The 22,681-nt window shown below is 29.3% G+C and overlaps 6 protein-coding genes across 6 annotated transcripts; 4 read left to right on the top strand and 2 right to left on the bottom strand.

Annotated features, from left to right (window-relative positions):
* Positions 1–1,949: 1,949 nt before the first annotated feature.
* LOC119678118 lies at positions 1,950–2,209 on the top strand (the record flags this gene model as incomplete). The annotated part of the gene is given in 2 exon segments (XM_038089785.1): positions 1,950–2,032; positions 2,092–2,209. Coding segments are annotated over 2 exon segments (201 nt in total), but the record flags the coding sequence as incomplete, so codon positions are not given.
* A 547-nt stretch (positions 2,210–2,756) lies between these two features.
* LOC119681462 (U6 snRNA-associated Sm-like protein LSm6) lies at positions 2,757–5,259 on the top strand. Its single transcript, XM_038094666.1, has 2 exons — positions 2,757–3,072; positions 5,032–5,259. The coding sequence occupies exons 1-2, from the start codon at positions 2,982–2,984 to the stop codon at positions 5,178–5,180; spliced, it is 240 nt and encodes a 79-aa protein (XP_037950594.1). The 5' UTR covers positions 2,757–2,981; the 3' UTR covers positions 5,181–5,259.
* On the bottom strand, positions 5,245–6,373 carry LOC119681461. Its single transcript, XM_038094665.1, has 2 exons — positions 5,745–6,373; positions 5,245–5,683 (listed from the first exon to the last, which is right to left on the bottom strand). Exons 1-2 carry the CDS (start codon positions 5,778–5,780, stop codon positions 5,276–5,278), a joined length of 444 nt encoding a protein of 147 aa, XP_037950593.1. The 5' UTR covers positions 5,781–6,373; the 3' UTR covers positions 5,245–5,275.
* A 1,625-nt stretch (positions 6,374–7,998) lies between these two features.
* LOC119680221 (charged multivesicular body protein 4c) lies at positions 7,999–11,142 on the bottom strand. The gene is made up of 5 exons (XM_038092933.1): positions 10,800–11,142; positions 10,333–10,510; positions 8,658–8,755; positions 8,397–8,594; positions 7,999–8,335 (listed from the first exon to the last, which is right to left on the bottom strand). Exons 1-5 carry the CDS (start codon positions 10,975–10,977, stop codon positions 8,295–8,297), a joined length of 693 nt encoding a protein of 230 aa, XP_037948861.1. The 5' UTR covers positions 10,978–11,142; the 3' UTR covers positions 7,999–8,294.
* A 202-nt stretch (positions 11,143–11,344) lies between these two features.
* On the top strand, positions 11,345–12,462 carry LOC119680220 (pre-mRNA-splicing factor 38). The gene has a single exon (XM_038092932.1). The coding sequence runs from the start codon at positions 11,491–11,493 to the stop codon at positions 12,409–12,411; it is 921 nt and encodes a 306-aa protein (XP_037948860.1). The 5' UTR covers positions 11,345–11,490; the 3' UTR covers positions 12,412–12,462.
* A 1,815-nt stretch (positions 12,463–14,277) lies between these two features.
* LOC119683969 (proton-coupled folate transporter-like) lies at positions 14,278–20,935 on the top strand. Its single transcript, XM_038097871.1, has 10 exons — positions 14,278–14,770; positions 14,849–14,961; positions 18,270–18,420; positions 18,486–18,669; positions 18,754–18,940; positions 19,000–19,135; positions 19,195–19,331; positions 20,252–20,441; positions 20,511–20,667; positions 20,729–20,935. Exons 1-10 carry the CDS (start codon positions 14,518–14,520, stop codon positions 20,790–20,792), a joined length of 1,572 nt encoding a protein of 523 aa, XP_037953799.1. The 5' UTR covers positions 14,278–14,517; the 3' UTR covers positions 20,793–20,935.
* The last annotated feature ends 1,746 nt before the right edge of the window (positions 20,936–22,681 follow it).

The raw sequence follows: 22,681 nt of genomic DNA, 5'->3' as shown, positions 1-22,681 counted from the left end.
GAAAGGTTTTCGGAAGTTCTCATTTAAAATTCGCGCGCTGTATATTTTTCGATATTTTAAGTTTATGTAGTTTGGCAGCACTGTCCTTAATCACTATGCCAAAAATGAGCGCGATCTGTCAGACAGTTCGTTTACGGCAGCTGTTGAAACCAGTTCACCTCAGTAGTGCGTTGCGAAAAAAACAATGGAAAAAAATATTGAACAAAGAGTTTGCATCCAATTTTGTGTTTCGAACGAAATTTTTGTTGCGAATGCTACAAAAGGCTTATGGGGAATCAGTTTTATCGAAAACTCAAGTTTATGAGTTGTACAAAGCCTTTCAGGACGGTCGTACGACCGTCGAAGACATGCCGCGTTCTGGACGACCTTCGACCTCTACCACCGACGAAAACATTGAAAAGGCAAAGGAAATCGTGTTCCAAAATCCTCATGTGAGTGTTAGAGAGATAGCACGAGAGCTAGGCATCGGTCGTGAGACCATTTTGGTGGACAATTTGTGTATGCGACGTGTCAACGCTCATGGATTTTTCATGACGATAATGCTCCCTCGCACCGAGCCAACATTATCAACGATTTTAAGGCCAAACATTCAATAAATACCATCGAACAGCCCCCGTATTCACCTGATCTTGCACCGTGTGACTTTTTCCTGTTTCCCAAACTCAAATTACCACTCAGAGGAACGCGTTTTGAATCCATAGAAGACGTAAAACAGAATTCGCAGAGGTAACTCAAAGCCATACCGGAAAGCGCCTATAAAAAATGTTTTGATGATTGGAAGAAACGTTGGCATTTGTGTATCGCTTCTAATGGAGCATATTTTGAAGGAGATAAAATAAATATTGATGAAGATTAAGAATTTTGCGTTTTATTTAAAATTTCCGGAAGCTTTTCGGTCACAATGTATTCCACCAAAAAACTTCACCTAGAAGAACGAAATAAATATTCCAAGAATATTTCAACAAATAAATAAAAATCTTGGCAAAAAATCCATGCTTCACCTAGAAGAGTAGAATAACATATATGCAAAGAACTTTATTACGATTTTAGAAGAGTTAACAAGTACCTCTAATTCATCATAATATCAAAATTGGAGTGACAATACAAATTTACAAAGTAGTCAGATGCTTTCCACCGATTTTATAAATAGACGTACTCAGTTTATAACCTACATGAAGGGAAAAACATATTTCTTATTATTCTAATATGATTATTCCCAAACATTGGGAATTGGAGACAATTGCGAATCAGCTAAGCTAATCAGACTGTGGGTCTCAGAAGATCATTCGTGACATGGTAAGATTTGAAGCTACCGCTGTCTTCACACAAATTCTTATTGAAATTAAGTTTTTATTAAGGAATTGATTATAAAATAGAAAGTTCAATGATATACAATTAACTGAACATCAGTTGACCCATTTAGAATAAAAAAATATCACAATTCCCATGAAATATTAGTCTCATAGTCGGTACTGACAGGTCACTGTTGGTTAAGTATTTATATAGTTATTTAAAACATCGAATACCAAAATATTGATATAGACAAAGAATCTCTTTACATCTGCTTTGTCATACAGTGGATGTAGGCGCATTTACGCTGGATTAGATTACGTTTACGCTTAGATTAAGCATGCTAAATAATTTATTTCGGGAAGATCATGTTCAGTTCTATAATCTCTCCTTAAAGAGCATCTTAAGCTTTATTAAATGTTTCAGATTCTTTGGAACATATCATATTTTTGTATAGTAACCCTAAGAAGATGATTAGAATCGATGTTATAACCCAATCTCTTTGAAAGTAGTGGTATACGACTGTCTGCGATTATAAACCTTTTAGTCGTAAACGGACTAAAATTGGGTAACAAGTGTAGGCTCAATAGAATTTTCGCTCCAAATGCTATTCCCTTTACTGTATATAAATAAATTTATTAATCAATTTACATTTACAGGCAATATTTCTTTTGGCTTGTGTTATAAATTACACCTATGGATCAGTGCAACCAAAAGCGCCAAATTTTCAATATTTCGAGAGGTAAGTTATTCGTTACTAGAGATATAATAAATAAAAAATATTATTATTGAATTTTGAAGACCCAAATATCGTTATCCTTATTACGATGAAAATGGACGCGGTAAGCTGTTGTATGGATATGGAGGACCGGAGCTATACCAATACAAAACATATACACCATTAGAAGGAATACATTAACAAATTCATTATATTTATATTTATTTCATAAAAAAAACAAACTTTATAAAATATAAATTATTATGTTTATTATTATTTTGTTACTGTTTCTAGAAAACTGTTAAATATAATAAATTTATACAAATTTTCTTAAATAAAATGTGACAAAATATATAAACCAAGCGATTGAATGGCTTTACTAATATTTTTTTATATTAATTATATTATTTTATAAAAGAACTATTTAAAAAAAAAATTTTATGTTTAAATTTTTATATATCATTAACAATTCTTATAATTCATACACAATTATACTTATTTTCCAGACAAATAAGTACATATTAAGGTTATAATTTTTTAACTTTGTGACTTTTTATTTTACTTTCGTTTTTTCTTCAAAATTAAAACCTTTCATATTGATACATAAAATAAAGTAAAATAATTAAGTTTTTTAATACTGATTTTTTATTTTATTTTCTAGTATTTATTATTCTAGCAATAAATTTTAGTATACATTTCAATAAAAAAATATGTTTAAATTGTATTATTAACAACTAACTTTGTCATATACAAAATATGTTTTCAAATGTGAATTCTATGCAACGCAAGATGTCGCTGGCTTTGTATTTTGGAGACTTCTTTATTAAACATTCGCATCAATTTGACACTTCGTAAATATTTGACATTTGTTTGTTATTCTTTAGCTGTCAGATTTTTGAGCCATACATAGCCTTGCAAAAGCGGGAACGTTTTCACTTCTGAAGAAGATTAATTTTTTAATAAAGTATACATTATGTCTAGAAAAGAAGCTTTATCACAGTTTATCAATCAAATTCATGGGCGCCCTGTTGTCGTTAAGCTTAACAGTGGTGTGGATTATCGTGGTAAGTAATGTGTATTAAAGGTTGCATAAAAAAATATATGCAGCCTGTAAATAGCCGGCTTATTGAGAGATATAAATTCTTCTTTGGAAAAGGGTATTAACTATTATTATATCTATGATTATACATTTTCTTTCAATTTAAATATAAAATTACATAATGTTTCCAAGTATTGCAATATTATATATATATATAAATTTAGAGTATTATATCTAGGAACTTTAATAAACAATGCAATTTTGCAGTGTAGTCAAAATATCAGATGTCAGGAAAATACCAGAAATGAGAAAAGCAAAAACGATAAAAGTATATATCGGTACAATACAAAATATAACAGTTGTCGTAGGATACGATAAGTAAAACTATAGATAACATATTGTCTCGCCAACAATACTCGCGACCGAGTTTTGAAATTTTCTTCTGAAGAGGTTTTACTATTCGTCGCTCAAGCGAACTAAGCAAGCTTCTCACAAAATGGGTGAGCTTCTCGGATTACATCAATAAATCTATATATTAAATGAAATATTAGTACATTGAAAGTTAGTGATGTCAATCTTAAGTTCCAATTCAAAAGATAATCTTGCCCCTTCTTCGGCAAACACAGCTCCTGCCAACATGGATAAGCCTTCCAAATTACATCATCAAAACTATATATTTAATAAAATATTAGTATTTTTAAGACGTCAGTGTAACTAAGTCAATTTTGTGCTTTAATTCAAAATATAATATAAAAAATTTTCTGTTAGCTTTCACAAAATTTCTATAACTTAAGATAATGTTTTACTTTAAGACACTATTCTTGTATAGTGGCACGTTTAGTTTTCCTTAGACCCTTCAAGGGATAGCAAATTTCTTAACATACTAAAGCCCTTACATACTAAAGAATTGTCTGCTTTTATATGCAAAACACCCATAACCAAGAATGGTTAATCAAACAGACTTTATTTTAATTAAACACCCTTTCACATTATAAATATTGTTAAAAAATTTGTAAGTCGATATTGTTTAGAATGTCTAGTTGGGTTGTTCTTTGAGTATCATCGTCATAGCAATTGATTTCAAAACAAAACAAATAAATATTAGTCAAATATCACAACTGACATCTTCAACTTTCATTTGATTATACTAGCATTTTTACAGAACTCTCTTCAAACCCATCAAGTCATGCAGTACAGTTCAATTTAAAAAAAAAATGTAAGGTCAAGATTAGGTTAGTTTATGCCAGCGTGTTTCTAAGAATTTTTTTCTTAATTGAACACAGCAAACTACATATCATTTAGTCACCCTACCTTCTATTATATTGCTCAATACAGAAAAATTCCAATAACTGTTTGCATGATGCCAGTAGTATGCCCAGATCCTTCAAATATTCCGAATGACTACTTACAGCACCCCATCTGGCCATTTCGTCTGCTTTGCATCTGGCGAAAATATCACTTTAACCGGGAACCCGGAGTAAAAAAATATTAAACTACGTCAATCTCATCTCCTGCTTTTAAGAGCTTCATCTAAATGGGCATCATTATTATTTTGTTCTATATTCTATTATTTGTTCTAGTCCTAAGTTGCCGGCAGGACTTTCGTTGTTTTTGTTAGTTGTTTAGACCGCTTATTAGATTAGCTACTTTTTTGAAAGTTATACTTTATTTGTATATAATATACGTAAATTTTTTTTAAGAAAGGACATGACGCTTCCAAATTCCAATAAGCAATTATGTTAAACACGATCCCTAATAATGAACGCGGTAACCGTGTAAGATAGTAACACTATATATAATCGAATTATATTTTATTTTGATCGATCCTTATTGTTTCTATTATATTCGGTAAAGTACGTCAGTGAAGATTCTCAATATCACTAGTTTGTAATTTTATCGATTGCATTATTTAACCATTTAATTTTTAAAATACTATATTCTTTACAAAAATAAATAATAATTTTTTCACATTGTCTATTTAAAGGTGTTCTTGCCTGTTTGGATGGTTATATGAATATAGCACTTGACCAAACTGAAGAATACGTCAATGGACAACTCAAAAACAAGTATGGTGATGCTTTCATCCGGGGCAACAATGTGCTCTACATATCCACACAAAAAAGAAGAGTATAAAGTGTACTATCATTGATTTGCTTTGTTTTATAAATTACTTTTAATTATAAATAAATAATCTCTTTTTATTGTAAAACAATTAGCACTTTTAACTATTAACTGGGATAATAAATTCGTCCGAATTCCTTAGGTATTGCACCATAAGTTCGTAATTGCTGCAGTGTATGTCCGCGTCCTAAGACCGCAATCAATCTCTCGCCTCTTTTGCCATATTTTCGTTCGAAGTAAGGACGCCACGCACGTCCAAAGTGCGGATTAAATACTATTTCGGTTTCTCTCGCAAACGGAGAATTACCAAAGAAAAGATTATCTAAATAATCTAAAACTGCTTTTTTCTTTTGAAAATGTTCAATAAACAGATTTGCTTGAGCTGCTGTTTTTGGATTTTGTGACGGTAAATTTTTAAAAAATTCATAATTCGCCAAATCCAAATTGGACAAATCAACCACTTCGAAGATGTCGTGCAGCAATGCATTCGCGTGGTGGAATGAAGACACAAGACACTGCAATATTACAAAAAAAAAATAATTAATTCAAATTAATTAGTAATTAAGCTTTTATTACCACTAATGCCACTAATTTTATATATAATTTGTACATTTTAAAAACGATATTAAAGTCGAATCCTGTGCCTGAACTGCACTGTCTCGCTCACTTAAAAATTTAAAACTAAACTGAAGTGAATTTCTTCGATTGAATTTCATATAAATTTAATTACACAAGAATTGTTACTCAATAGTTATTGCAACTTTTGGACAATGTACGATAAATTTGGCGTCACCCACATCAATCATCAATGTCAGCGGTGCTCATTTAGCATGCAAGACGCGTAACACATGCGGAGTCGTGAGTTTGGCTGTTACAATTTGCTTTCAGTGCTGGTCGAGAAAAAAGCCTATTAGTTTATTTTTTTTAAGTGTAATAATTTGGATACGCACATTACAACAGTACAAGATATCAGGTGTTCATAATTGAGATTAGGCTTCGTTTCCGCGATTCGTTTCTGCTTCAAACATGGACAACGTAACATTACAACAAACTTTTACATACAAATATGGACAATTTAATGCATAACTCATGGTATGCGTCGTCAGTTGGAATCAAAATGTCATATTGTAATTGACGAACAGCAAGCTCATATCTAGATCAAAATAACTCATTGTTACTTGGCAATACTCGAAACAACTTGTATGGTCAGCAAAATTTCAATAAATTAATTAAATTTTTGTTTTTGTCTTTTCTTTGCTATTCAAAGCCTTCTAACTTTTAATAACTGATATTCTTATATCAGGTATCTAAACTAACCAAGCAATCTTAAAGTAATCTTTATAATTATATAGAATGTAATATAAGGCAAAAATATATTAAATAAAATGTCTTCAACTGCTTAATTAATCCATAAAAGCCAGTTAGAAGGCTAAAAAGCACCAGTTCTCATAGAATACTGAACTATATGATGCCTTAAAGCTATTCGTTGATTTGTTTCTTCATATCATGGATACAACACACCTCTCTACACAGCTGCAGTATCCTCTATGAGACCACAATTTCACTGCAACAAAGTTGTCAATATGCCCCTGCCAAATACTTTCCAGGAATAAGGTTGCCTTCCCCATACAGCGAGAACTATCAATGAGATCGGTTATAGCCAAGTGCTAACAATTGCTTATCACGAATAAATCCGTCAATTTCTAATGTGTGCCCAACAGCAGTTCTACCCCCTATGATGTCGACCGTCTGTTTTCTTGCCGCAATGTGCACACAAACCTAGATCCAATCAACCTTTCGAATCGCCCTTAAGAAATAACCAGATTTCTGCTTCTTGAACCCAGTTGACTTCAATTTCTAATAATAATAATCTCTTCCCCTTCACAACCTAACACATACAACCATTACACATCCATATCCTAACATGTACATGTCATGTAATTCATGTTATATGGTTTACAGATCCTTGTGGGCTATAACGTTAACAAGTTGACATGGAGCCAACATGATGCTGCCTTATGAAAACCTCCTTAAATCATGTTTGCCAGCTTTTATGGTAGCGATTCCTGACTGTCTGTTGTGTCACTGACCTAATTCAACGACAATCCGAGTTCAATATATGGGGGGGTTATATATCAACACACTACACAACATAAAAATCAGCCAAACACTTGAGTTCATTAATACGTCTGTCGTTTTGTAAACTTTCAATGGTTTCTCTTTCTACACAACATTGAGAACTTGAGAATTAAATATATTTCCTAGTTAATTTAGGATATGGTTGCTAAGCATCTATTTCATCATCTATTTTGAAAGCATCTATTGCTTTAATATTCCTTATATAATTTTTGGACTGCAAGTGTCAGGAATTGACCCCTCTCCATAAATCTTAAAAAGTAGACATTCGTTAATTAGTTTGCCATTGAGACCAAATCTTTTTATCTTAACTCCACTGGGTTTTCTTCAGAAGATAGCATTCTATTCAACAGAGAAGAATACTGCTAATATCCAGTAATATACAACTTTCCATACTCTTTTCATAATCAACTAAAGGTGTATTATTGCATATGTAAAATAAAGAATGATCTTAATCTTTAAGGTTCCAAGAACGAACGACCGGGTCTGCGTCTCGGAGCCACTTGTCGATCCAGACGACCAATGCCATTTAAAATCCCTCAAACAGCAACACACAAGCAGATCCCAGCGGGTTACAACAACAACGACCTCGGTGGTTAGTAGAAAATAATTCCATATAAACTTTTACAAAGTTCATTTATTAAGCATATTATATTCATTAATATCTTTTAATATATATATTATACTAATGCACTTCATTTTTAATTTTTTTGTTTTATTTCTTTTCGATATAAAATTATAATTTTGCATATTATATTTATAATCGGGTTGGTTTTAGTTATCTACTTAAATGTTCTTGTTAACCCCTTTTTGTGTATAAGAATAAAGTTAAAATCACTGCTGCACACTCGCTTGACTAAATTTAAGGATTTTCTGTGGAGCTTTGTGTTTTATTAATTACATTTTATTATTCATTGAACTTCTTTTTAAAAATAGTTTGTTTCTTCGTGCAAAGCCGTCGTATTTTGAGATTAAATTAAAAGCGTTGGATTAGTTTGCCCAGGATAACAACTGTTTCATATCCGGATCATCTGTGGGAATGTTAATAAAATATTATTTAATTTTCTTTATATAAAAAAGTAAAAAACTAACCATCATCTTCAACCGCTGTTGTGGTGGCAGTGGTAGCAGCAGCTTTTTTCTTCGCTTGTTCTTTTTGTGGCAATTCATCGGCCGGCACTTCAGGTAGTGTAGCTCCTGGCTCTGGAATTCCAATAATCTCTCTGTCAAAGTTTTCTTGTTCTAATTCATCTAATTCCTTCATCAAATCTTCGTCGTCAATATCAGCACCTTAATATTTAAATTAAATTCAACATTGAATTAAAGATTAAAAATTATTTTATACTATCATACCGAATGCAACTGGATTTGATATTGCGTCTGATATTTCACGCGCTACATCTTGTTGTTCTGCAATATCATCCATCATATCGTGCACCTTATCAACATCCCTAAAAAAAAATAAAAATTGTATGTAATTTAAAATAATAAATGTAAATGTTTTTAAATGTAATTTAAATACTATACTAAATATATATATATATATATATATATATACTATACTATTATACTCTCTCTCTTTACAAATAATAAATATAAATATAGACTTCCAAATTAAATGGCTTCTTAAGGATAGCAATGAACAGTGAATGAACACTATGAATGAATGGTGGAAATCACTATCTTCTTAGTTTTACCAGAAGGAATTGGAAGACACTGACACTTTCAGATACTGTAAAATGAAGAGTGAACGTTCCGCTCACCTTATGGTTATTAATACTTCTTAAAATAGTTCTTAGTGTAATACCACAGACTTTTTGTGGTTTAATGGGAGCCATATTGATTGGTTCTTAGCTGCTTGTGCCAAGAAACTAATCCATATTGTTTTTATTTAACCACATAAAGTCTGGGCTTATGAGCTAAGAATTGTTATTAAGAGTGAACGTTCCGCTCACTTTATAGTTATTGTAACCTCTTAAAATAATTCTTGGTTCAATATCCCAGACCATTTGCCATTCAATCGGAACCATATGGCTTGGTTCTTAGCTGCTTGTGCCAAGAAACCAATCCATATGGTTTTCATTAAACCACATAAAGTCTGTGCTCATGAACCAAGACTTGTTATTAAGAGTATCAATAACCATGAATTAATTATTCATATTTGTTAGGCGATTCTCCGCAGTGATAGCACAATTTTGTATAAGTTGCAGTACACCATTGTCTTTTTTTATAAATATAATCACGATAACATTTCGCTCTTCTTATCAAATGTTTACTTTAATGCTACTGCTTTCATGCACTGCATGATTCATTTACTTCCACTTTTATTTGATATCTTTTAAGGGTTCTGTGGTTAGTACAAATCTTTAAAATACAAAATCTTTGTGGTTAGCATACAAGATGAATATAAATTGCAGATAAGACTGCTGTAAACAAAGAAAACATAATCGCGCCCATCTAAGAGTGTTTATGCCATGAAAACGAAGCACATAGTACTAAATTAAGTAGCAGTATCTCAACTGAGTTTCAAATTAGTTGTGATATCACACTAAATTGTTTTTTTGCAAATAGTAAATCAAACAAGGGTATGTCATGGACACAAACCATAAGCACACAGTCTTAAAATGAGTAAGAATATTTCAACATAGTTTCATATAAGTTGTGATATCATCTCAACGTGAATCGAACAAGGGTATGTCTAATCGACAAACCATTAGCACACAGTCTTAAAATGAGTAGCAGTATTTCACTGTGATTTCACACTCTGCAAAGAAGCACCTTGTAGATTGGAAATCGGAGCATGGTATGCCATATGGACAAACCACAAGTACATAGTTTTAAAATGAGAAATACTACTTCAACACAGTTTCACACGAGTTTTTAGCAGATTTCACACTTAATCTTTCAATTGGACAACATTGAAATTGAATTTTCCATGATGGTGAGTGAAGCCAAAACTAAACTTTCCATTATTAAAATGTGCTGCTAACACCTGAAATAAAAAATTGTGTACTTAATATAAGCTTACATGTTTTGATGTGCTGATTTGAGTGCATCAGCAGCATTCTTCATCGTTGTCAAGACGGCTGTGTTTGTGTTGGCGCTCTCCAGTGCCTCGCGCTGCATCTCAATTGTTGATAACGTACCATCGATTTGCTGTAATTGTTTTTCCAGACGTTTTTTCTTCTTTAAAGCTTGTAAGGCAACTAAAATAAATTTGCATTAATATCAATTCAATATTATGTATATATATAACTTATATTGCATTTTGTAACAAATGAATATATAGTCATCGGCAACAGGAAATACACCAATGGTATAAATCAATTCAACCTAACAATTTTATCATATAAATTAGACAAGTATAAAACTATTATAAATTATGAGAAAAAGCAATTGTGTGATGACTCATTTTCATTTATATACGCTCTTGATTCAAAAACGCAATTAAATAATTTTAAATTTTACTTAAGTCTTCGAATTGCCACTACTAACCTCTTTTATTTTTTGAAGCATTTTTTTTAGCTATATCTAATTCCTCATCAATTTTAGATTCCAAAAATTCTTGTTTCTTGATGAGCATATTTTCCGTTTCTCGCAGTTTTTGTATAGCTTCTCCTGTAGTGGGAGCCTGCTCCTTTTTACCACCGAACATTTTTCCGAAGAAACTCATATTGGCTATATTTTATTCTATTTTTTCTTTCACTAAATATGAAATTATTTTAAAATTAAATTTCTTTTGACTCTTAATTGTACGGAAATATTATGATGCTTGGCGAATGTCTGCTGAAGATATTTCAATATTTTTTTATTTGACATTGAGTGCGTCATCGTTTTGACAGTTAAATTTCCCAACAATAAAATACAGGGAATTTTCATATGCTATTACAAATAAAATAAATATTTCATTATGAAGATTTAACAATACTAAATATTAAATTAAAAACAAAAAAAAAAACAATTTTTGCATTTTATTGAACATTTAACTAACAATAATTCTAATAATTAAATGATTAAATAATTCATTACCCAAGCACATATTCTATTACTTCATTCTGACGTTTCGTAAACAAAAGCAGGGACAAACAAGTAAAAGACACAATTTTGTCAAAATAAACTAAAACTACAAAAAGTGAATTTTTATATCTATAATATTAAAATAAATATTAAATTTTAAATTTAACACATGGCGAATCGCACAGTGAAGGAAGCGAAAAATGTGCATGGTACAAATCCGCAATATTTAATTGAAAAAATTATACGTTCTCGCATATATGATTCTAAATATTGGAAGGAACAATGCTTCGCGCTGACAGCAGAACTATTGGTCGATAAAGCTATGGAATTACGATTTATTGGTGGTGTCTATGGTGGAAACATAAAACCTACACAATTTCTATGTTTAACATTAAAAATGTTGCAAATACAACCAGAAAAAGATATTGTAGTCGAATTTATAAAAAATGAAGAGTTCAAGTATGTACGTGCACTTGGAGCGTTCTATTTACGACTAACCGGTAGTGCTATGGATTGCTATAAATATTTGGAACCATTATATAATGACAATAGAAAGTTAAGACGTCAAAATCGTGGTGGCCAATATGAAATAGTTTACATGGATGATTTCATAGACGAACTATTAAGAGCTGATCGCGTTTGTGATATAATTTTACCCAGAATACAAAAACGTTCTATACTTGAAGAAAATAATGAACTAGAACCTAAAATATCAGCATTAGATGAAGATCTTGATGAAGAAATTGTAAGTGAAGAAGATGAGCCCGTTAAGAGTGAACCAAAAATTAAAACGCCATCAAAGAAAAAGTCAAAGAAGGAACGTTCTCGTAGTCGTTCACATTCAAGGGAACGTGGACGTTTGCGTGATTATAATGATGATTTAGAAGCTTATAGCCGACACAGAGAACGTTATAATCGTGACAAGGATTATGAGCGTGACAGAGATTATGAACGTAATTATGAGAAAACTAGCTCTAGCCGTTATCGTGAAGAGCGTGACCGTGGTCATCATAGTTATGATGATTATCATAGCAGCAAACGTTATGAGTCGAGAGATTCACGCGGTGATCGTGATAGAAGGCGGCATTAATATTATTGATTTAAGTTATTCTTAAAAATATAATAAATTTTCTTTTATAAAGCAAGATTGTTGCTTTTTTATTTGCTAATTTTAATGCTATGTCTTGATTGTATTAAGAGAATTGATTGTATAAGTTGTAACAATATTGTTTGTTTAAGAAACATTTTTAAGAATGTTAATATGGAGCTTAAACTGAAATGTATTACAAATGATGTGGTTCCAGGCGCGATTAGGTGTACGTAATGGAGCCATTTGTCAAATTAGACAACCAAGTGCCGCTCAGCATTCGCAAAAGGGACTTTATCAGCGAATCACAAATATGCAAATCAAAAGACCATATGTTTGTAAACCATTACCCTCTTGGAAGAAAGATTTTGGCAATTATAGACACACCACAAATTGTTAAAGTAATTATACAGAAAATTACAATTTTTATTTATTGACTTTGTCTTTCTCAATTCATTGCATAAAAGAAACTGGAAGCAAAGATTTCATCAACTGCATAAATTAGGATAATTCTTAAACAAAGATCTGTGCGAAAAAGGTGTTATCTAATATTGATATATATATGTTATGCTAGCAATCTCAAAAAGCTATATTAGGAACATAGACTATATATCGGTTACTAGTAGTTGCACATTGAATTTTAGGATAACTTGTGAAAATATCTAAATGAAGCGTTGTATAACAATGCTATATTATATGTATGTGTATGGGTTGTTAGTTTGGAATAGTGTTCTTGTTCACTAAAGCCTGCTTGAACTCAAATAATAGCTCGTTGTGATATCAGGAATAAGCGATAGTCGTACGCAGACCAGAAGAACTCCAGAAGAAAGAAGACCGCAATTGTCAGCGTACAGAAAATCTCGATATATGAATATATATTTTGAAGCTTATAAATCTAGATTACATCGTAATCCATTCTAAATTTAAGAACTGTAAGGAATTATATTGTCTGACAATCACTTAGTCCGCTTAAACAAAAGTGGAAGCTCTAAATAATATTAAGCCATATATCTCTAACTCACTGCCATATCAAGTATAGGATTTCATATTAAGAGGAAAGGATTTCTTAGTGCTACAGTAAGAAATTAATCTTTATTATCTTCATATTAGGATTTACCTAAAAAAATAATAATAGTGCTTTATATGGAGAGTAAGTCAACTGTTCAAGTTATTCATAATTACCATAAGAACTTTTACCATACGAGTATTTATAAAGTAAACAATCCATAATCTGATAGCACCCATAATTGCCAATTTATTTAAACTATACGCATCCATATTTCAAGTACCAAAAGTTTCCTGTAGCATTGTTTGCATTTTATATATTTAATTTTAAAATCATTGTTATGTAACTATTTTATTCATTTATAAGCATTAAAACGCTATTAATGTAACTTTTAAAATAAAAATTTAAAAAATTTATAATAATATTATTTTTAGTCCTTTTTCTCTAGAAAGTTTTCAAACTTTATAAGTTTTTTGACCTTTTATCAGGGTGGAATGATTAAACAGCAGTACAATTATTAGCATTTAAATAATAAGCTTTTTAATTTAATATTTTTACATATTTTTTTAAACAAATTGTAAATATTTGTTTTCCCTCACTTTATACATGTTTCTTCGCTTACAGCAAAAAATAAACAATTGCTGATATGACTGAACAGCTGATTTTGACATTTCTTTATGAGGAAATTTCCCACCACTTTTGCATGAATGAAAAGGAAAAACAAAAGAAACGAAAGTAAATTCTAAGCAAAACAAATAATTAAAATGTAAATAAATGTTAGTAAATATTTATATGTATTAGAAAAATAATGAATTGATGTGATCATTAATGTAATAAAATTAAATATTAATACATTTAAAAACAACAACAAACTTGTTTTGAGCTTTACAACTGTTGCATATCATTAGCAATTTTAGTTAAGCTTCAGATTCGATTCGTGACACAGTGCACTGACGGACGTGTTAAAACAAGAAATTAAACGTATATTTAACAATAAGTTAAATAAAGAGAAAGTATAATAAAAACGTAGTGACGAAACTCTTTGTTATTTTGTATAATGATAAAAAATTAGTTAAAAATTACTTATTGCGCATCTAAGCAAAATGAATTCGGACGAAGAGAGACTATACAATCCCAACAATGAGGAAAGGCAAAGCGCACAAGTGTTGGACGCATCAGACGTGACGACGACGACAACAACAACAACAGCATCAGCAAGTCCAACGGATGAAACTGCCAACGATAATAGCACAAAAGAATCGGTACCAAGTCCAACAGCAGTAATACCTTTATGTCGTCGTTGGTTCATCTTGGAACCAGCAGTCTTCCTCGTATTTTTAGCATTGTATTTATCTGGTTAGTGTTTAAGCAAAATTATTTATTAAATTCAAAATTTCTAAATAGTTGGTATTTCCAAACGTTTACGAAATATAGGGGCGGTTTATCAAAATCAAATTCTTTATCAGACTTGCATTGTTGTTTACAAATATAATGACACGGAATGCCAACCACTTTTGGGAGTTAGCAGAGAATCTCCAGAAGCTGAAGTAAGTGAAAAAAAATAAGATAATATTTAAAATTTTTTTTTTATTTTTTTATATAATAATTTTATAAAATATGCTCAGTGGAGAAAATACAAATTAATACAAAATTAATTATTTGTTTATATCTAAATGATTAATATTCGTGCATGACTGCTATAACACATACCATACTATATAAAATATTGCTACAATATTTTATTACTGCTTTTGTCATTATATTAATAATTAATTTCTGTGATTCACAATTTTTAATTTATTTATTTTTTTTGTTTTTTCCAATTGAAATAAATAATTCGTGGCATGGAATATTTTTTAAGTAATTAAGATGAAGCAAAAAGTCATAGTTTTGAATTAAAAACCAAGTATTGCTTAATTTGTTTCTATAATACAGAATAGTTAGAATTTGTTTTTTGATTATTTTGTGTACAACTCAAGAACTCAAATTAATTTAAAAAATTATTTAAATTTATAGAAATTTCATTCATAAAGCATTTTATAGAAATTTCTCACAGACTAATAGACATACATATGTATATATATATTAAATGCTTTCATTGTTCTTTATCTTCTCTCTCTCTATATCATAAGTCCTCAAAGTCATTTCTTTGAGAGCATTTTCGACGATTAATTAAATCGTGTTAAAATTTTTTACAAATTATAGCTCTAAGGGTTTGTTAAATATTTTTAATATATTATTAAAAAAAAAGATTTTTAAAAGTACTAAATATATTGTACAAAAATATTTATTATTCAAAGAGTAGTAAATATAGAAAAAAACATATTAATAATGTTTCGAGTTACTTAATATTTTCATATTTTCACTATTTATATTCTATTATGTAGGGTTTTCTTTTGTTAGAAATTCTTTTAAATTTAGTCTAACCAATATAAATGATAAATTATAACGAAATCTTCATTTAGCAGCTACTCCTCGTTTATGGTCAAGTACCGTTAACATATTCTGTCAGTTAAATAGATTTTCTTAGCTACTCCAAAACTATTCAGACTTATTCAAAAGCAACAATAAATCTTAAAATAATATTATCTTGAACGTTCTTGTTGTTGTAACCCGCAAAGATCTATCCAACAGACAACATAAAAGTAATTACAAATCCGTTTATATTGGTAAGAATGTGGTTAACTGATTGTAGACTTAGATTATAGAACTTAGGGAAATATGAGTAAAATGGTTTAAAAATGGAAGAATATCAAATTTTATACACACTTTATTTTAATTATAGGCGAATAATACTCAATACCATCAAAATCTACTGTCAATTAAATGACAATATAAACTTGAAAGTGTTATAAAAAATCAAATTCCATGGAAGTTATAGTAGTATCAGACTTTGGACCATACTCTGCATATCGTATAGGTTTAATACAATAACGACTACGTTATTATGGACACTAAGTGCTTAATCTTAGATTAACAGTACAATATTGTTTTTGTTTTTGTTTTTGTATTTTTTTAAACTAATTATTGTTCTAATTAGATTCCGTAGTTTCATTGTTCTTACAAAGTAAGAACTTTATTTGCGCTTTGAAATGTGAATATATTAATTTATGCATATTTATATTTTTTTCACATATTTCTTATCAACAGAATAAACAAATAGTCTTTGTAGTTTTCCTTATATATAAAATAGATGTAATGCGACTATTATCTAAAACTTTAAATTGTATGTAGCATTTTATTTAATAGATATTTATTTATATGAAATATGATATAAAGGGTGTTTTTTAAGAGGTATAATTAGATAAATATTATATATTAGATGATTACAATATGACCTTATAATATGGCAAATGATTTCAAGCATATGGCTGCAATAAGGGTTGTCGAAGGATTTTCATTATCTAGTACATAATTTTATGCAATTATTGATCATTTAAAAAATCAAGCATATTTTTCATATATTAATATCTAAATGTTCTTATTTTTGAGATTTTATTCAGCAAAAAACTTTATTTAGATTATTTAAAATTATTTAGAATGTAAGATTGTGATGTTTAGGCGTATGGCCACAACGAAAGCATTTTAAGAACCATGCCATGGATGTCTAATTTTATTTCACTTGAAACTATGAATCATTAAGGACTATGAATCCTGAAATCATAACTGGCTTGTCGGCATGGACCAATAATCTCAAGTATCTCCACATAAAATAGTTTTCGTTATGATTAATTAGTATCTTTCTCGACATTATTTTTGTTAGAGACCCATCTTTCACCCCTCTTTTTAAGTATGTGTATTATTACATTTTTATTGTTATAATTTTTTAGTTATCTGTACTCCTGTAAATAAACTGTTTTTCACTTTTTTCAATTACTTCAATATGTTTTTCTGTTAATGAACTTTAATATTTAATATTATAAGTTTATTAATCATTTATTCTTAAATATAGTACCAACTGTTTATCTTAACAATGACAGACAATTATGAACCAGACAATATATGTATATAAAGTATCTTAAATGAATATTCATATCATTACTCATTTGCACATATGGAATCTTAAATATTATTCATAAATTTATTTCTATATTTATTTAAACAACCCTTCACCAAATATTTACATACAATATTCTATAAAATTAACAGACTGTATAAAAAATATCTACTATTGCACCTCTAAAAATGTATTTCTTATATGACTATGAAGTTTATTAATCAGCCTAGTCTCTAATACAGATTCATTAGTACCTGAGCTAAGGCATTTCTGTTCTTGTAGCCCACAGAGATCTATTAAGCAGATAACATAAAATACATTACACAGACATGGTATTATGAAAAAGAAAGGAATTTTTTAGGCATAAAAATGGATTGTGGATCAATTAATGAACTCACCCTATCCAGGTAGTAAGATTACTTACCAAGACTAATTTTAATTATCACCTCGGAAGTTTGAGATCATTCTGTATATATATTTAAAAATCATATTTCAAAGTTTCAAAGGAAACTTATTAATCGTATTAGTCTCTTACGAGCATTCATTAGTACCTGTGCTGGGGCATTTTTGTTGTAATAACCCGCAGAGATCTATCAAACAGCTAACAAAAAAGCAATTACACAGTCATGGTTTAGGATGTAGGTACGTGAAAGTAGGGTGAGAAAGGAGAGGATTATTTAGGAGTAAGAACAGATTGGGGATGGGATTTAAATTGAAGTCAACCGGGGTCAATTCAAAGAAACCTAACCAAGTTATTCCAGAAACTCGATTTAAGTATCTCTCATCAAATTTGTCGACTAATATATTATCTATCTAACTAATCTATCTAATCTATCTAATATTATAATTTTTTTTAAGCGCATAGAAACTGAAGTTCAACCTTATGTAGCACGAATTCTTATGGCCCGTTCTCTACTAGAAAGCATAATACCAGCATTTGTGAGTTTATTTATTGGTCCTTGGTCAGATAAATTTGGAAGGCGACCAATAATTTTAACAACATTCACAGGTAAACATTATTGTTATTATTACATTATAAATACTACAAAAAGTAAATTATAAAACCATTTTCAGGTTACTTCTCCGGGTTTGTGATACTGACTACCCTTGCGTTTTTATCGACTAAAGTTGTGATATCTCCATGGTTATTTTTACTATCATCCATACCATCTGTATTAAGTGGTGGTACTTGTGCGCTTATAACTGGTATTTATTGTTACATATCCGATGTTGCGAAACCAAAAGTAAGAGCAGTACGGTAAGTATCAGATTATACCATATTATATTATACGTATATGTAAAAAAAGAATTTATTAATTATGATTGAAATTTATATTTATAGTATGGTTCTTAATGAGGCTTCACTTTGCGCTGGTATGATGATTGGTAATGTAGCCAGTGGCTATATATATGGCGCCACCAATGTGGTAACAGTTTTCTTTATATCAGCCATATTTATGGTGTTAGCATTACTTTATGTCTATATTTTCGTGGTGGAAAGCCTTACTGTAGAACAGATACACCCTGGCGTAAGTTTTTTAAATTTTATTTAATTATTATTATTTAAATGTTGTTTTTAACATTACAGTCTAAAATACGTCAATTTTTCCGTTTCGATTTGGTGAAAGATCTTGTACGTACTTGCTTCGAAAGACGACCAAGCTATGATCGCGCAATTATTTGGTTAACAATGATGTCTTTGACAATAGCCATATTTACTATGGGCAAGTTAAACTATAATAGAGTTGATGTTAAAAATATATAATTATTATTTATTTCACAGAGGGTGATAATAATGTTACATATCTTTTTGTGCGGAAGAAGTTTGATTGGACTCTGAAAGACTACAGTTTATTTAGTGCTGCTCGCATTGTAGTCCAAATTGTAGGCAGTATTTTTGCCATGATATTTTTAAAAAGGGTAAATATTATACATTATTTTTATGTCATATAGAAAAGTATATAATGTACTACCTACGTTTTATATTATATATAACATTCTATTTACAAAACAATCTGCATTGATATTAGTATATACCGCAAGGTGTAATACATAGATTTGTGGTCATGCAGATACTACTCTATTCATTTGATTGCAATGCTGTAATGCTCGCAACTCGGTATCTGTACTGTCAACGTGAGTAGGTAATAAGCCAAGAAAACCGTTTTGATTTCAAATTGCTCTTTATTGTTTGTATAAAGTTGGGCATATTAGAACCAACCGCACGCATTAATAAATGCAACTATGCAGCCAATAACAATATTGGAAATATCACCGAGTGTACTAAAGAAGAGGGCGCCTAAAACTTAGGACTGGTTCTGGCCAAATCTGATCATAAACACATCAGTTGGTCCGATGTCTTCTCCTTGAACGCCGGTGGACATATTTTACAGAAGATTCGACATGTCAGGCACGAATAGTTATTAGGTTTAAATTTTGTCTGCGAATATAAATGTATATCTGTTAGTGAAAAAGTGAAAATGTTGGAAAAATCTAATCAAAACCTATCCGATAAAAACGCTGTATTAAGACCTGATATCTCTTCTGCACAGCTCAAGAAGTCTTTGGGCATGAAAATGTTCGAGGTAGGCTTTGCACCAGGAAGTATCCTCTTGATACCAGAAAGTTTATTACTTAGTTATATTAAAAATAGTTGGAAAAGTTTCTTTATCAAGTACACAAAATATTTAAAAATAGTGCAGAAACTAATGAGGAAATAAATAATAATAGGAGGATAATCAGAGGAATTTTGAAGGGGCTCATCCCATTTGTAATCAAAGCTGTTATAATGCGTTATAAAATTAAGTAATTTTTTCATCTAAAAATGTTTATATTTTAAGGTATTGAAGTTCTCTATAATTACTATGACGATGATTTCTTTGGCATGCTGTGTGCTTGAAAGTACAGTACGTGCCACTGCAATCGTTTGGTGGGAAATGTACTTAGGCCTGAGTTTAGGTTTTATGCGTGGCATAATGGGTCCTATGTCTCGTGCGATTTTATCACATGTTGCACCAGCAACTGAAGTTGGTAAGTGCTCTTATATTATTCTTTAGTTAAGAAAATTATGTAAATCATTATTAATTAATTTTTTTAAAGGTAAAATATATGCTCTAACAACATCTCTGGAGTGCGTATCACCACTTGGTGCAGCTCCTCTATATACTTTAGTATATAACTTAACGCTATCATATTATCCTGGAGCATTTAACTTTATAAGTGCTGGACTTTATCTACTATGCTTTACATTAATATCGTAAGTTATTACTCACACGAGTTGTAATCTTCATATATCAATAAATAAATTTTATTTAAAGCACAATTTATGGCATACAAAAATCGATGGGTAGTACTGCTGCTTATGAGGCTATCGGAAGTTAGTCACAATTTTAGTTACATTTTAATCCGGATTAAATTTTAGACATTTTATCGTATCAAAGTGATCTTTCTTTATGACTATAGTATTTGTATAATGAAATTTATAAATTTATTAAATGTATATTTAAAATAAGATAATTTAAATATTTTTGGAGAATTTGTAAATTATGTGTGATTGTAAATAGATTTTTAATTATTTAACCAATTGTAACACAAATTGTAATTATTACTTTACGTTATTAAATAATAGTTAAATTTATGAGCTTTAAATATTCAGGAATATACAAAAAGAAATATTATAGTAAAAAAATAGTTAATAATTAAAAAAAATAAAATTAATTAATTAATATAAAAATATTGTTTATTTTTATTACTATTATTTTATTATTATATTTATATATATGGGCTTATTGGTCTATTTAACAAAACGCAAACTTATAATTTATATTTATATATTTATTTTTATATTTATATTTATATAGTTGCTATTATTTGAGGAAATTTAGTTATTTCTATGACCAACAATGTTTAATATGTTTTAACATATAATAACATATATAATAATATTAATAATTTAATATAAAAATATGTTTTGTTTATGTATACGTATATTTGTTAATTTAATGAAACTTAAATATCATGAAAATAAAAATAATATAAAATAGAAATAAAAATCTTATTTATATTACAATAAATTGAGCAAAAAGACCGTATATAAATAAAATGTAATAATATAATATTAATTTTAGTTTATTGTATACTTATGTATATGCATAACTAAAATTACTCTTAACTTTTTCTAAGGTATACTTAATTTGAACATAACTTTGTTACGATTTCAATACCTTTAGGTCTGATAAATTTTTATTTTTATTCTGAAGTACCAGTCATTTTTGGAATATTGAATAGAATGGCTTTTAAAGATTATCTTCATAATAACTAAAAATAAACAAAATATTATTATCTATTATTTATTTATTTATAGTCTTATTACAATCTTGAAGGAATATATATATAAATTCGATTGTTCATATTCAAAGACTTTTTATTCAAAAACTTGTAATTTATCATCAGTTATGACGGAAGTGACTATTATATTAAATACAAGCTAGCATATTTGGTAGAAAGATTTCGAGTGGCATATTTGGTCATTCAATTAATTAAAATAATATAATAAATATAATTTTTGTTGTTGTAGCTCACTACATTTCGAAACCTCTCTATCAAATTGTTTTTTTATAAATTAAAATTTTATATATAACGGTATAACGGTTTTATATAATTGTTATAAAAAAAGTTGACTTAATTTATGGTAAAAGTAGAAATGCTGTCTCTAAAGCATACGGTCAGATATGTTCTAAAATAACGTAATTTGTTTACAATAATTTTTTTAAATCCTCTTGGCTTTAAAAAAACCATTCTCACCATTAACGGTGTTGAAATCCATATAGGCTGAAGACCCGATACCTTTTTAGCTCCTTCTAGCGAACTCAACTATTTTCCAATAGAAACCTTAGTCGAATTTGTTGATATGGAAATATCGTAGGAGTATGTAATTAAAAAAGTTAATTAAGTCTAAAAGTTAATTAATTTACTTTTTATCGAAATATTTACGTACAACAAATGAATCATTGATGTTCTCGCGTACGTATTTTCCTAAGATATATTTAAGTTTTCGGGTTTCTAAATAAAAGCTAAAAGGTGTGGATGATTCATAAAATGTATAAATTAAAATATTGATTTTGTATCAGAAATATGTAATAGAAATATAATGCCTTTTTATCTTTTTAAATTTTCTGTAATTATATCAACTTAGCACGCTTAGATGTTTAATGTATTTAAGTTATCTATAGAACGTAACAATAAGGTCGATAGTTTTTTACCTTATATTA

Source organism: Teleopsis dalmanni, chromosome 2, assembly GCF_002237135.1.
Source record: "Teleopsis dalmanni isolate 2A chromosome 2, ASM223713v2, whole genome shotgun sequence".
In the NCBI taxonomy this organism is placed as follows: domain Eukaryota; kingdom Metazoa; phylum Arthropoda; class Insecta; order Diptera; family Diopsidae; genus Teleopsis; species Teleopsis dalmanni.
Note: the sequence above shows the minus strand (reverse complement) of the source record. Positions and strands in the feature narration are given on the sequence as shown.

Excerpts from the sequence above, each read along its gene's own strand:
- LOC119680220 (XM_038092932.1), top strand. The coding sequence starts at position 11,491 with ATGGCGAATCGCACAGTGAAGGAAGCGAAAAATGTGCATGGTACAAAT.
- LOC119680221 (XM_038092933.1), bottom strand. The coding sequence starts at position 10,977 with ATGAGTTTCTTCGGAAAAATGTTCGGTGGTAAAAAGGAGCAGGCTCCC. Across the intron at positions 10,511-10,799 it reads TGCTTCAAAAAATAAAAGAG|TTGCCTTACAAGCTTTAAAG; the intron begins GTTAGTAGTGGC and ends AATTTATTTTAG. Across the intron at positions 8,756-10,332 it reads AAATCAGCACATCAAAACAT|GGATGTTGATAAGGTGCACG; the intron begins GTAAGCTTATAT and ends ATTTTTTTTTAG.
- LOC119681461 (XM_038094665.1), bottom strand. The coding sequence starts at position 5,780 with ATGTACAAATTATATATAAAATTAGTGGCATTAGTG. Across the intron at positions 5,684-5,744 it reads TAAAATTAGTGGCATTAGTG|TGTCTTGTGTCTTCATTCCA; the intron begins GTAATAAAAGCT and ends GTAATATTGCAG.
- LOC119681462 (XM_038094666.1), top strand. The coding sequence starts at position 2,982 with ATGTCTAGAAAAGAAGCTTTATCACAGTTTATCAATCAAATTCATGGG. Across the intron at positions 3,073-5,031 it reads CAGTGGTGTGGATTATCGTG|GTGTTCTTGCCTGTTTGGAT; the intron begins GTAAGTAATGTG and ends GTCTATTTAAAG.
- LOC119683969 (XM_038097871.1), top strand. The coding sequence starts at position 14,518 with ATGAATTCGGACGAAGAGAGACTATACAATCCCAACAATGAGGAAAGG. Across the intron at positions 18,670-18,753 it reads CCAAAAGTAAGAGCAGTACG|TATGGTTCTTAATGAGGCTT; the intron begins GTAAGTATCAGA and ends TTATATTTATAG. Across the intron at positions 18,941-18,999 it reads TAGAACAGATACACCCTGGC|TCTAAAATACGTCAATTTTT; the intron begins GTAAGTTTTTTA and ends TTAACATTACAG.